A 13,625-nucleotide genomic window follows, 5' to 3' on the forward strand; every position below is an offset into this window, starting at 1 on the left:
GATTGCACGCCGCGGGACTGACGTCCGTACAATCACACCACCCGAACGAGAGCCTCCCGCTTCCCGCTCGTTAGTCGCTACCCGCTGGAACTCGCTCCGAATATTTCGCCGGCTTCTAGAACTTTTTCCGTCGTTATAACGTATGTCACGTCCGTTTGACAGTCGCGCAGGCTCCAGGTGCTCCGGAGTCGCCTTAGCTGTCAAGGTGAGTAGCGCCATCTCTTGGCGTCACGGGCACGCATCTTTCAATAGGGAGAGTTACTGATACCGACAGTCGTCGATAGGCAAGTACAGAATTGAGCCCCTAGTGGTCCGCGGACCACTGGTTGGGAACCCCCCCCTACGCTGACGCTTGACGCTTATTTTCAGCGTCAAAAGACATCACGTGACTAAAAATTACGAATGGGTATCTTTATTTTTTGTCACGTGATGTCTTGACGCCGAAAATGAGCATCAAGCGTCAGCCATCCCCTCCACGTGCAGCTAGCGTATAGTATAAGCCTATAAGATTTCGAAAAGCTATTGCTGGCTGTTGCCTTTCCACTTCATTTCTTTGTGAGCTAACAAACTGAATAGTAGTGATACATTTTGCTTGTCGAAAAGAGAAATTTAGTCTTAACCAAGATTAAATTATATAAGGATACAATCATTAAAATAAAGGTAAATATTTATTTAAAATATACATCTACATTTGCAAACAGAAATGCCTAAAGTTAGCTACATTTCGAGATTTCTATCGTATATAATCTATGATAGGAGAAACTCTATCATATATTTCTATCACATATATATTACGTCATACGTTATATAGAAATCAAAACGCAGCTAATCTCAGATAGTCAGTCATTTCAATCAAATACATATTCAAAGATGTAAGTAGTGCAACTTTTGACTTGTTCTTTTTCGCCGCACTGCTGTACTGGTGCAACAGGTTAAGGCCATCACACAATGGCTGCTTTCCTTTTAGGGAACACAATCGACACAAGCATCTATCTTTTTTTATGTTCAATGAGTAACAAAGATAGAACGATGCTTGTGTCGATTGCGTTCCCTAAAAAAAAAGCAGCCATCGCCAGGCAACAGGTAATAGAAACAAGAAATAAAGAAAGAGAGAAAGAGAAGATCCTTTCTCTCTTTCATTATTTTTATTGCCTGTTGCCTGGTATTGTCTATTGTGTGATGGCCCTTAAGGTGCAATTTCATGCGAGCGAAGAAATGCTGGCGTTAACCCCCACTCCATCGCAATGAAATTTCGGCATTGAAATGCTAAAGCTATCGTCTCCTACTTTTTCATGGAGCGTTTCTTCGCTGGCTTAAATTTGAAACAGTTTCGAAAATATGGAGGAATATGTAAGAGCTACAGTTGGAGCAAAGATTAGAAGACGACGTGCAGCTGCCGTAATTGTATATTTTGTGTTTGGCGTTCTTCGCTGATGGACTAAGTCGAACTTTCAGCGTGTTGTTGCTGATACAGTCGTATTGTCGAAAATCGAAGAAGGAATAAAAGCTTTCCTTCGCTCGCATGAAATTGCACCTTAATTCATTATCAATCATCATCATAATATTCATAATCATTATAAGCATTATTTGTTCTTATTTAATATTAAGCTACGATCCAAAATGCATTGACATTGCTATCACCCGAGCATTTATGCGTACAGACAAATAAACCATAATAAATCAAAATAAATTATTGTACTTGTGTTATTTTGTATTTAGAGTTTGCTAGAAAGTATATATATAATAAGTAACAATATGTTTCAACAAGACATTCAGTGTTTTTTGCAAATTAATAGTATTTTTTTATTCTTTAATGTGTATCATTTCCAAAATTATTTTTTTTTGTAAGCTGTGACCCTTTAATTTTAAAATATATATTTAAATTTAGCAAAGTAATATTTTATATTTCAATCGAGAAGACTTCCGCCCTTTTTCATATTTTGAACGCGTATATAGCACGTTACGAAATAAGTAGAGCTTGAGCGCGTAATTTCGGACTGATCTTTAGTGCTATTAGCACTATCAGCATGTGAACGAATTTCGGACCGCAGCTTTACAAGAAAATCTCACGAAAATTTAGATTTTAAGGAAACTTGATATAAGTGTAAAAAGGATAAATACATAAAGTCATAAATCTTCTTTAGCAGCCCAAAAACGTTTTGAAAGGGTGAAACCACGTACCCTTCAAAGATAGACTTTTTTCGAAACATTTCATAAAGTAAACGAAAAATGTCTTACAAAAGTTTTACAGTAAAAATCTCTTTCTAAATACGATATTTATTTTTTGAAAAAAAAAAAAAAAATTACATAAATTCACCTTTTGTATTCTCTATAATATAACAAGATTAATATAACAAAGATATAATACAACAAATTTTAATAAAACTTGACATAAAAATAAGGGGAGTGGAAATACATGAATTTACAAGTTTTTTAACGGCTCAAAAATGGCTTAAAAGAGTGAAATAATAAATTGCAGCTTATGCGATTTAAATGAATAAAAATAAATCAATTGCAGCATAGATTGAAAAACTACGAAAATTATTATGTCATATTTTTTATCTTTTTTCAGAGAGATACTATGGCAGCCAATTATCAATCTTCATATTATAATATTAATCATTATCCTTATATCGACAAACTGCCCATTTTGGGTCGAGATATTAATAATACCAAAGTGCATGTTAATTTTGTTTTTCAATTTGCAAAGAATAGTTTTAATTATCAATGTGACAGCATCAATGATAATTCTGGAATATCTGCTACTGTTCATGACATAGTTGGGCCACCTACAAATTATTCACGTTATAACTTTGGGATTCATATACATGTACGCTTATTAATATTATCATTAATGTCCTCAAAGTAATCACATTCCAATTTTATATTATACCAAGATGGTGTATAATTTGATTTTTTTTACTTTTTAATAGACAATTCGGGAAATGCAGAACAAAATATCTTCAAAATCAATTGATTCTATGATGCTTGAAAAAGAGCAAATTAATCACAGTTATATTAGTACGTAATATTTTTTTATTAATATGTAAAGTATTGTTAGATATATATTTCTATATGCAAGAGATTATAATTTTATTTTATATTTTGTAGATATCGAGTATCATGAATCTGTATATCCAGTTCGAATCTCTATGTACGAAAAATATAATCCTGGAAGAGTAATTCGAATTTGGGCTAAAGATTATAACAATCAGTGGTTTCTATTGTGGAATGAAACAGAAATTCGAATAACACAAGAAAATGTCGGCTTAACATTATTTTCCCCAATTTTACGGCCGTGTAATTTCAAAACAAAGATGCTCAGATTAGAATTCAATTGTAGCTTATTAGAAAAGCATTTCAAATTGGATGCTGTAATGCTTATTGGTACTTCAGAATTAATCCTTCCTACACATTTTGACAAAAATCTACTTAATCAATTAAGACTTGAACGTCATATAAGAGAGATTATAGTATCTAAATATAAGCCATTGGATTTTAACCGTCATGAAAACTTTCCTTGCTTTGTATATACACACAGGCATCCAAATGTACATAAACATGCATATGCTAAAATGGGTACAAATGAATTTCAAGAGAAAATAGACGAGTATTGCACTTTTTATAAAAGGTAATCATCAATATTAATGTTTTTGATTCCAATGAGTATGAATTAAAATCTAAAGTAGAGCATGTGACAATCTTCAATTCATTTCGAATTCAAGTGTATTGCAGTCGAATACGTTTAATATGAGCGCGCGTTTAAGTAATTACACACAGATTTTTTAATTTTTTTTATTATTAAAATAAAACAATTATTCCAATACTGTTCACAGCAATATAATAGAAAATCTTCACAAGGCTGAGCTCGCACATAGAAAAGTATCTCAAGATATAATCCCTAATTTTTTGCAATTTGTTAAGCGGGTATATAAAAATCCTTTATTCAATGATTATTCGAATTATAAGAAGTTGATGGAAAATATTGAATCTCTATGGGATAACTCCAATGAGCTACCACGTTGCAGTTTATCTGATCTTTCTGTAAGTATTTTTTCTGTAAAGTATTTTTTAAAAAGCTTAATTTTTATAATAATTTATTGTAATATTATCTCGTATATTAAAATTTTATTTTTGCAGGATGAAATAATATTGGAAATATTAAAAAATTTAGATTTTAAGTCGTTATGCCGTGTGAGCAAAGTAAACAAACGTTTAAACAATTTGTCATGGGATTCTTCTCTTTACGAGAGTTTGAATGTGCGAAATATACATTTTACATATTGGCGCTTCGAAATTTCTCATATATTTAACTACTTTGCGCCTAGATGTAAATATTTAACACAGCTGGATCTGTCATTTTGCAACTTCTTTGCTGCAGATTTTATTGAATTTCTTAACAATTGCGGAAATTTAACGGATTTAAGATTAATTTCCTGTCAATCCATCGACAACTTTGTTGTATTAAAAATATCAGAGATATGTATAAAATTAAAAGGTATGTATCATATAAATATACATATATATAATTGTTAATTACGGGTAAATTGTGTATAATTTATACATTTTGTACATATGTTTCTTTTAGTGTTGGACTTATCTAATTGTAATCTTATAAAAGATGAAGGTTTTTCTCATCTTGAAAAATTAAAGTTTCTGGAGTGTTTACATCTTCAAGAGATAAAAAATTTAAAAACTGAAACTCTTTGTAAAATACTTCAGAACAATCAACATATACATGAGTTAAATTTAGCCTACAATAAAAATTTAAATTTGGACGCAGTTGCACTGGAATTAAAAACTTCGTGTCCAAATTTAGAAAAGATAAATTTACGAATGACAAACACTCTTACGTCGCAAGGTATTGATGCCCTTGCTTCTTGTAAGAAACTCCAGGAAGTGATTTTTGGATTTATCAAGTATGTATGTGATATACATGTATATTTTTTTTTAAATATGTTTATAATATATTACCATATTTTTCATTAAACTTGTTTATTTTTTTCATGCATGCATATTAATATATATATTATAATGGGCGGGTTCAACAGATAGAGCAGATCAATGATGAGCAAGTGATTCTTTTTTATGTTCTTTATTATTTAGTTTCTATTGCTAAATCCAGCGAAAAACTAAAGAACTAATCACATTGAAGAATTACTGAGGGCCGATTTTTGAACTTGTACGAAAAAATTTCGCATACGAAAATAATGTTGCGCTTTCACTGACTGATATATAATTTGATATCTAAAAAATATATACCAATTGGTGAACATACAACGTTACTTTCGTATGTAAAGTTTTTTGTACAGATTCAAGAATCATGCCTCTGAGTTTCTCATTAATCTGTTTGGCTGTGTTCCTTTTGGCGCTTACAACGCTTTTAAGCATCATTTGTTAAATTAATATTTAATGAACAACAAAGGCTTCCCCCGTAGGAAAAAATTATGCAAAAATTACCGCAGAAACTTATGCACAAAAAATTGCATATTTTTGTGCATAAATTTCTGCGGTTTTTACAGATTTTTGTACAAAGTTTTCGCCTTCAAAATTTTTCTGCAGAATATTTTGCAGAATTTTATGTAATGTTTTCTAAAGTTTTTTGCTTTCAGAAAAATTACATAAAATTTTGCAAAATTTTCTGCAGAAAAATTCTGAAGGCGAAAACTTTGTACAAGGATCTGTAAAAACTGCAGAAATTCATGCACAAAAATATGCAATTTTTTATGTAATAATTTTTGCATAATTTTTTCCTACAGGCCGAACCACACATACTAATTTGGCTCATTTTCTATTAATATAGATGTTGGTGGTCACTTAATTAAACTTAGTGTTTCAAATCTGTTATAACTTAAAATACTTAAATGAAAGTTATAAGCTTGTTGCACTTTTGCAGCCTTGTAGCTAACAAGTTTTACTTTTTTATATTAAAAATTATTTTTTAAACTGGACAGAAATAAAGTAATGGTGCTCAACATTAATTTTATAAGTTAAAATAATGCAACGTGATGAATGCTAAAAGGAACACAAGTCTTTATCTGCATCCGTTGTTCATCTGTTTGTGACTAAAATTGTTGACTACTATATATCATGTGACTTTTATTTGTAACAGGATGCCTAATATAAGTGATCTACAGAACAGCTTCGATAAATTGTTTTCCTGTTGTCAACGTTTAAAAGCAATTGACTTGAGTAATTTTCTAGGGAGCATCCCAGATTTGGAAACAAAATCGCTGCTCGTAAAATGCAACTTAAAGTTTCTACTAGATTTACCTTTACTTAAAGTTTCTAATAGATTTACATTTTATGTATTGAATATATATGACTGGATATCCCTTTATCTTTAAATAGAAAGAAACGTATCGTATCTTTTATTCCTTTTTGTAAAAGTATATAAAGAGTCTATATACAATCAAAGAGCCGCGACTGTCTGCTAAACAGATTAATCGCAAACATGGCGACAGTTCGCATCAACTTAAAAAGTAAATGTTCTTTTTAATAGTTCGTAATTAAATTTGTTATATACATATTAAATTGTAAAAACTTTTTTAAAAATAAACATTTTTTAATACAAAATTTGATTTAAAGGAATTGAATGTAATTATTTATAACCTGAATCTTTATAGTAATTACAATATTAGGATCCCAGATAACCAAGCAAGATGTAGCATTTTGAGCAAATGCATTACATGTGTTGATATATGCATATATATACATAAAGGCCATCACACAATGCCAAGCAACAGCCAATAGGAAATTCACTCACACTTGACCGAAAGTGAACGTTTTTTAAAATAATTGCTAGGTATAATCATTTGTATTTCGTGTATGAAGAGGTTTGAAGTGCAATTAAAAAGGTTTGTGAGTCATTCGTAGATCCTTTCTCTCTTCCATTATTTCTCTGTTTTTATTGCCTGTTGCTGGGGCATTGTGTGTTTAGGCCTTAACTTGGAAGGGAAATTACAATATACGAATTCACTAGATGTTGACCAATAAAATTACAAATTCTCTAGAGAGAATTTACTCGCTTTTTTTTTTTAATTTTCACCGAGCTGCAGAGACACAAACTCAATCCACCAGGTGTCCCCACGGTCGGCGAGAGTCGCGACTACGACGCACACACACGGACCGTGCGGCGGGGAACGACAAAAGTCGCGGAACGCCGCGCCACTTTCGCGGTCTCGCGAGAAACAGTCGGTGAGCGAGCGCGGCGCACAAACAGCTGATATCCTTTTCTGCAGGTACGTCCCCTCGTTTAACGCGGAAGCACATGTCTGCCGCTTGTTAATCACGCCAACGGTTACTTCTTGCGCGCTACTTCTTCCCGCGTATCCTCCTGAAACGGTCGGCGGGCGGACTTGGTGCAACGAACAGGCGAGGGGCACGTGCGCGCGTTGGGCACGCCGGCGCCAGGGCGTACCATCTCACCCGAAGTTGCATGCGATGAACATCGGCGACCGGCGATAACCGGCGACCCTCACCTCACCCATTCACATTCTTCTCGTCATCCTCATCGTCTTCGTCGTCGTCGTTGTCGTCATTCGTACGAGCCGCGAGGAAGAGAGCCATGGCCGATCGCGATAGCGCATCCGAGAGCGATTCCAGCTCGATCGACGGCGGGCCGATCATGATGCCGCCATCGCCGGTCACGAGGGAGCAGCTGCAGAAGCGCATCGAGTCCTTGCAGCAGCACAACCGCGTGCTCAAGGTCGAGCTTGAGACCTACAAGCTGCGGGTGAAGGCCCTGCAGGAGGAGAATCGGGCCCTGCGCCAGGCATCCGTTATCATAGTGAGAGCCAATTCTTTTTTTATCTCTTTGTGAGCATTAAATTTTTCTAATGTAGATCTATCCTGAAAGTTACAAAATAAGGCTTACTAGTGATGATCCATGTTACTATTTTATTTCTACATTTTGTAAAAAGCAGAAGGTTCATGTTTTTTTGTATTTGCAGCAAGCAAAGGCCGAGCAGGAGGAGGAATTCATAAGCAACACTTTGCTGAAGAAGATCCAGGCGTTGAAGAAGGAGAAAGAGACCCTGGCTCATCACTACGAGCAGGAGGAGGAATGTCTTACCAATGATCTGTCGAGGAAGTTAAACCAGCTGCGGCAGGAGAAGTGTCGGCTTGAGCAGACATTGGAGCAGGAACAGGAGTGCCTGGTGAACAAGCTGATGAGAAAGATTGAGAAGCTAGAGGCAGAGACCCTGGCTAAGCAGAGCAATCTGGAACAACTACGGCGTGAGAAAGTCGAGTTGGAGAACACTCTCGAACAGGAGCAGGAGGCACTGGTTAACAAGCTGTGGAAACGAATGGACAAACTCGAAGCTGAGAAAAGGATGCTGCAGATCAAGCTGGACCAGCCAGTTTCTGATCCTACCTCGCCCAGGGAGATCAACAATGGCGACACTGCCACAAATCTGAGCACGCACATTCAGACTCTGAGAAGCGAGGTCGCTCGATTAAAGCACACGTTACTAATATCGCAACAAGAACGTAAGAACATTTAGCTTTTAAAAAAAGTTAATCATGTTTGGTGGTTACCTCTATTTGCCTTTGTTATTTTTAGATACAGAGAAGATGAAGCGGTACGTTAACGAGGAGAAGCAGATACGCGAGGAGAATCTGAGACTGCAGAGAAAGTTGCAGCTGGAAGTCGAGCGCCGCGAGGCTCTGTGCAGACATCTCTCAGAGTCTGAATCCAGGTCAGTGTTGAGTGGCTAACTGCTTGTTGTATATAACAGAGTGTTTGGTATTGGAAATTTTCAAGGAATTTCCTTTTTACTGTTGAAAATGATTAATTTGGAATTAGTATACTTTTGGAATCGTCTAGTTTTAAATTTATTTTTTTTTACAAAATTTTATTGATAATACAAAATGTCGACAATTGATTATCAAGAAATATGATATTTACGACATTCTTGTGTGATTTGCGAGTTAAAAAACACGCAATATAGAAGACATTAAAAGATATAATAAAATAAATTTATTTTAAAGCTGCATTGAAAAAGAATTCTCTAATTTTACCTAGAGGTTTAAACACAATTCCAGGAAAAACTGCAAATTTTCAAGAAATTCTTTTACAAAATTAAGAGTCCTGATATAACATCTTGAAATTATTTTTTTTATTACGTTAAATTGCAAATTGCATAAATATGACATAATAGAATTTTAGAATCGAAACATATTTATTGTTCCTAATCTCACAGACATGATTTTCGCAGCTTGGAGATGGAGGAGGAACGGCACTACAACGAAATCGTGATGTCTGGGGGTAATATAAGGTCTCGCACGGTGTCCAGTCCTGTGCCCTACAATCCCTCGCCTAGTTCCTCGAGACCACTAAGCCCTGGTAAGTTTTGATGAGATCTATACATGTGTATTGAAAATATGTAAATTAATAGAACGTTTAATGGATACAAATATTAGACAAAATAATGTAAATCTAGGAATTGTTTTAATTTTTTTTATATATTGTGATTTCTTATTTCCCATCTTGAATTAATGCATTACTTGTTTTGTTAACGAGAAATTAGCCTACTATTTATTTTTATCCCTGTTGAAATAAAGTCATACAGTGCGTGAATAATTACAGAATGGAATTATGTACGATTCTTTTAACAGAACATCTTTTAATTGCTCATATAAGCGATGTTGGAAGAAGAAATTTACTCTTTTTAAGTCGCTTTTTGTTTTACTTTGTTTTTAATATTTTTTAAATAGCTTCTAATATATCTTTGAAGATATTTTGCTAAAGGAATATAACATTGACTATTCAAATATTGTATGACTTTATTTCAACAAAAATAAAATTTGTATTGAAGACAAATGATAGGTCAATCTATTATTGATAAAATAAGTTGTGTATTTTCCAAGTGTTTATTTTATTTATCCCCTATATAATTAATTAATCTTTATTTGCCACTTCCCTTGCGGTGTACAGGTAGACTCCTGCTCCGCTTACAACCAAATTAACTTACATGCTAAATTTTACAGCCTTAACAACGCCGTATAATGAAATATCGAGAGAGACCATTCATTCTCATTTATTCTCTCATTCATACATGAACCTCCGCTTCCGCCACTCTGCCTTATTCACTCATTCATCTCCACTACCTCCCCCCTATTTATCCCCTATATACACATTGATGTACAAGTTCTATAATTCTATAACAGAATTGGCTTTTCTGATTGCATGTTTTGATGTTTAGCGGATTTATGCAAGTGAATATTTTATTACTAGGTGTTAACGTGCTAGGTTCCACGACCAGAGAAGGCTTCAATGCAAATCGATGTTATGCCTGCGGTCAGCCGATTGCCCCTCCATTTGCGAGCTCGTCACCTCCTTCAGGGGTAAATTATTATATCTACCGTTTGGAAACTAATTGATTATTAGATATGCCTGTGGAATATGCATTTGATACAAGAAATTAGTTATTTATTAGATCTGGATATACACTACCGTTCATTCAGAAACATTAGAATAAAATTTGCTCCCTTTCTTTTTTCTGTAAACTCATTAATTTTAAAATTAAACACATTTTATAAAAATAAGTTTTTATACAAGAAATTTGATATTATAAAAAAATCATTGCACTAACTTAAAAAAAAAAACAATTTTAAAGCTTAGACTGATTAATTTAAAATATTTTAAAACTAAAAAAATTTTATAATTTTATAATTTAGAACAAAATATCATAGAGAAATGGAATTAAAAGAGCAAATTTATAGTTTTATTTCTTTTATTTAAAATGCACTTCTGAAAATTTATTTTTTTTTACCAAGATTTAATTTTTCGCAACAAGCACTCCTGACTTGTGTTTTTCAAACATTCACTGTAACAGGGACACGTGGCACCATCCAGTAGACGCACCTCGGATCGTTTTGTCAAGCCGGCGATTCCGCCTACCATTGTGAGCCCCGGCGGGCCGCCGACTGTCGCTCCCAACACCACGGCGAATCCTATTGCCACGCCCCAACCTGGGTCACCGATGGACATTGCGAAAACATAAGTCGCCACATTGAGGAGAGGGCTCTCCGCAACCACAGAAACCCCTTTTATATAGTTGCGCGCAAGGTACTTCTCTAAACGATGCGTTCCAGTTAAAAGATATGCGGGGGAAGGTACTCGCGCATTTCGGTTTGAGAGACATCACCGTCGGCGTTTTTTCTTCTCGGATGTTTTTGTTTGTTAACTACTACTTAGCTCTAATGTGTAACACACGGGCTACGGTTAAGAAAGAAAGAAAGAGAGAGAGAGAGAGAGAGAGAAAGAAAGAGAGACAGACTTAATTATATTTCGAGCTAAATCAGCAGATGTAGAGTTAAACAATGCAGTCGCGAAAGCGTCTCGCTTATTGATCGCAGGGTGATCCTTTTTGACACCCTTATCCTCCAATGATTCCTCTCGTATGATGCCTGAAGTATCGTTCAGACCGAGCTCATTATCATAACTATGCAATTAATATTGTTTGAGTGTTCTACACATAAGAAAAATGGCGAAAAAAAAAACGTTGACATGTTGCTTCCATGTTCCAAGTATCCATATCATAAATATTGAACGCGGACGCCAGGCGGACATCTACACGGGATCTATATGCGACATTATTGTAATGTATAACTGTGCGTTTGAGAACGTAAACGAAAGTAACTAGAGTGTAGTGTATCGCGGTGTTCACACGATTTAACAGGTATGCATTTGGTTTAGCTTCGAGCCTGAGTAATCACTTAGCGCACGCAAGTACTGTGGTAGAGGCGGAAGAAAACGAAACTCTAAAGGAGATGTTTCGTCAGTTTCTTCAAAGGGATTTTCTGATCTTACAGAATCACAGATGAAGTCGAGCTTTGAGAAGACTTTAGGTATCCAAGAAACTTGGAATTTGAACAATTGCGAATTGCGAGAGAGAGAGAGAGAAAGAGAGAAAATGTGATAATTCAAGGCCCTAAAGTTCCAAGAATTCAAAAGTCCAACGATCTGAGAATCTAAAAAAAGTACACTTACGGATCTACAAAATAATGTAGAAACTTGAAACATTTAAACGAATATCTAAATGTTCATAAATATATATACATATATATATGTATGAATATATATACATATACACGTATATATACATGTATATGTACTATATAAATTATATACATAATATTTAAAGTAAATATTTTTTTGCGGTCAGTGTAAAGCTACAAACGTGTACGTGTTTACACGGTATTTTTAGAATTTTAATTTATAAGAAATCCAGAAATGTGTAAAAAGAATGTCTGAGGAATTTCTGTGTATTTAAATCGTCAGCTTTGCCTCTTTTGAGCTCGGATGTCTCTCTGTTTCTGTTTTTAGGATCTTTGAATTTTGAAATCTTGGATCGTTAACATATAGGAATACGTCATCAAGAACTTTTATCCCTTGATCTTGAATCCTTTAGTCTTAGAATATTTTGTAAAAGAAATTGGGAATTTTGATACATTCAGGAAGAGCCTATTGAGATATCGTAGCATCAAGCGTGACACGTGAAAGATCCTGTGTATGGGAGTTTATTTCCTAATAGATTGTTTTTTTTTATATCAGTGATACACATTTACGTTAATTCGTTGTCTGTTATATTACATTGAAGACCTTGGAGTCATTGTTTTAGGGGAGAGAGCATGTTTGGGAAATCAAGTTTCGAAGGCTCGAGATTTCATTTCTGAAACTTCAATGACTCTGTAGTTGTAAAATTTGGAAGTTTAGATCATTTTTTTTCCCTTTGAAATATCTCAACACTCGCTTTTGAAGTTTCGAGGAAAATCGCTTCCCAGGAATTTGAAATTCGGAGGGCTTGGATTCTGAGATTTTGGGAAATATTGTAGAGGCCAATTATCCCGAAGGATCGTTTTTTGTTTTGTTATGGATTCTCAATATTCTTCTCTGTGCGCTGGTTACCGTGAATTATAATACGAGAAGCGGAGGAAAATCGTAAAAGAGAGACACGCAAGATTGATTGTCACTTATATGAAATTTATTCAAATGAACTACACCTCCAAATGAAAGTGATTTTCTTGCGTAATATTTTTTCCTCCGATCTCGTAAGATACAAGGCAATTGATATTTATGTACTCTGAGAAAACCCTTGTTTATAACAGGTGTATTATACATAAACGATATATGAGAATCAGGTCAAATCGTTGTTTATTATGTTGTATCGAACGGTGTTTATACGTATAAAAGAATATATATATATATATATATATATATATATATATATATATATATATATGTACATGTATACATATCGTTCGGTATATAGACATAAATGTCGTATATGGTATATAGAATTTTATGATAATGCAAAAGATTCTTATCGATAATTGTAATTACGCAGATATGCTTCACAGCTACATAGTATGTATTTTACTCAAGCTTTTATGAAATACAGTCACGTTTTTGCTATTACACCACTGCCTGATCCATTTGCGCGAGCCTTACGTTATTATTTTGCAATATGAATTATGTAAGTGCGTACGATCGATGGTCAAAAGCGCAGAGTTGGGTGTTTTAAGATATAAGTAAAAAAACTTTATGCCAGCATATAAAGTGTAAAGTATGTTTTATTTACATAAACAATCCATGAATTAAAGTTCATTAATTATCA

At 34.2% G+C, this 13,625-nt stretch overlaps 2 protein-coding genes across 6 annotated transcripts; both read left to right on the forward strand.

Annotated features, from left to right (window-relative positions):
- The first annotated feature begins 71 nt into the window (after positions 1 to 71).
- On the forward strand, positions 72 to 6,576 carry LOC105838569 (F-box/LRR-repeat protein 4). Of its 2 annotated transcripts, none has more exons than XM_028192487.1 (8): positions 72 to 205; positions 2,573 to 2,830; positions 2,934 to 3,021; positions 3,112 to 3,631; positions 3,837 to 4,044; positions 4,141 to 4,498; positions 4,589 to 4,919; positions 6,113 to 6,576. In XM_028192487.1, the coding sequence occupies exons 1-8, from the start codon at positions 143 to 145 to the stop codon at positions 6,345 to 6,347; spliced, it is 2,061 nt and encodes a 686-aa protein (XP_028048288.1). In that variant the 5' UTR covers positions 72 to 142; the 3' UTR covers positions 6,348 to 6,576. The 2 variants fall into 2 exon arrangements, with proteins under 2 accessions (XP_028048288.1, XP_036143469.1); XM_036287576.1 differs by lacking the exon at positions 72 to 205 and adding an exon at positions 219 to 660.
- A 523-nt stretch (positions 6,577 to 7,099) lies between these two features.
- LOC105838530 (coiled-coil domain-containing protein 6) lies at positions 7,100 to 13,427 on the forward strand. 4 transcript variants are annotated; one of them, XM_012684179.3, is made up of 6 exons: positions 7,100 to 7,789; positions 7,953 to 8,493; positions 8,567 to 8,702; positions 9,207 to 9,349; positions 10,256 to 10,350; positions 10,842 to 13,427. In XM_012684179.3, exons 1-6 carry the CDS (start codon positions 7,568 to 7,570, stop codon positions 11,007 to 11,009), a joined length of 1,305 nt encoding a protein of 434 aa, XP_012539633.1. In that variant the 5' UTR covers positions 7,100 to 7,567; the 3' UTR covers positions 11,010 to 13,427. The 4 variants fall into 4 exon arrangements, with proteins under 4 accessions (XP_012539633.1, XP_012539620.1, XP_012539642.1 ...); XM_012684166.3 differs by having other exon boundaries at positions 7,101 to 7,789; positions 10,241 to 10,350; XM_012684188.3 differs by having other exon boundaries at positions 7,102 to 7,789; positions 9,222 to 9,349.
- Positions 13,428 to 13,625: the final 198 nt, after the last annotated feature.

Source organism: Monomorium pharaonis, chromosome 5 (assembly GCF_013373865.1).
Source record: "Monomorium pharaonis isolate MP-MQ-018 chromosome 5, ASM1337386v2, whole genome shotgun sequence".
NCBI classification, from domain to species: Eukaryota; Metazoa; Arthropoda; class Insecta; order Hymenoptera; family Formicidae; genus Monomorium; species Monomorium pharaonis.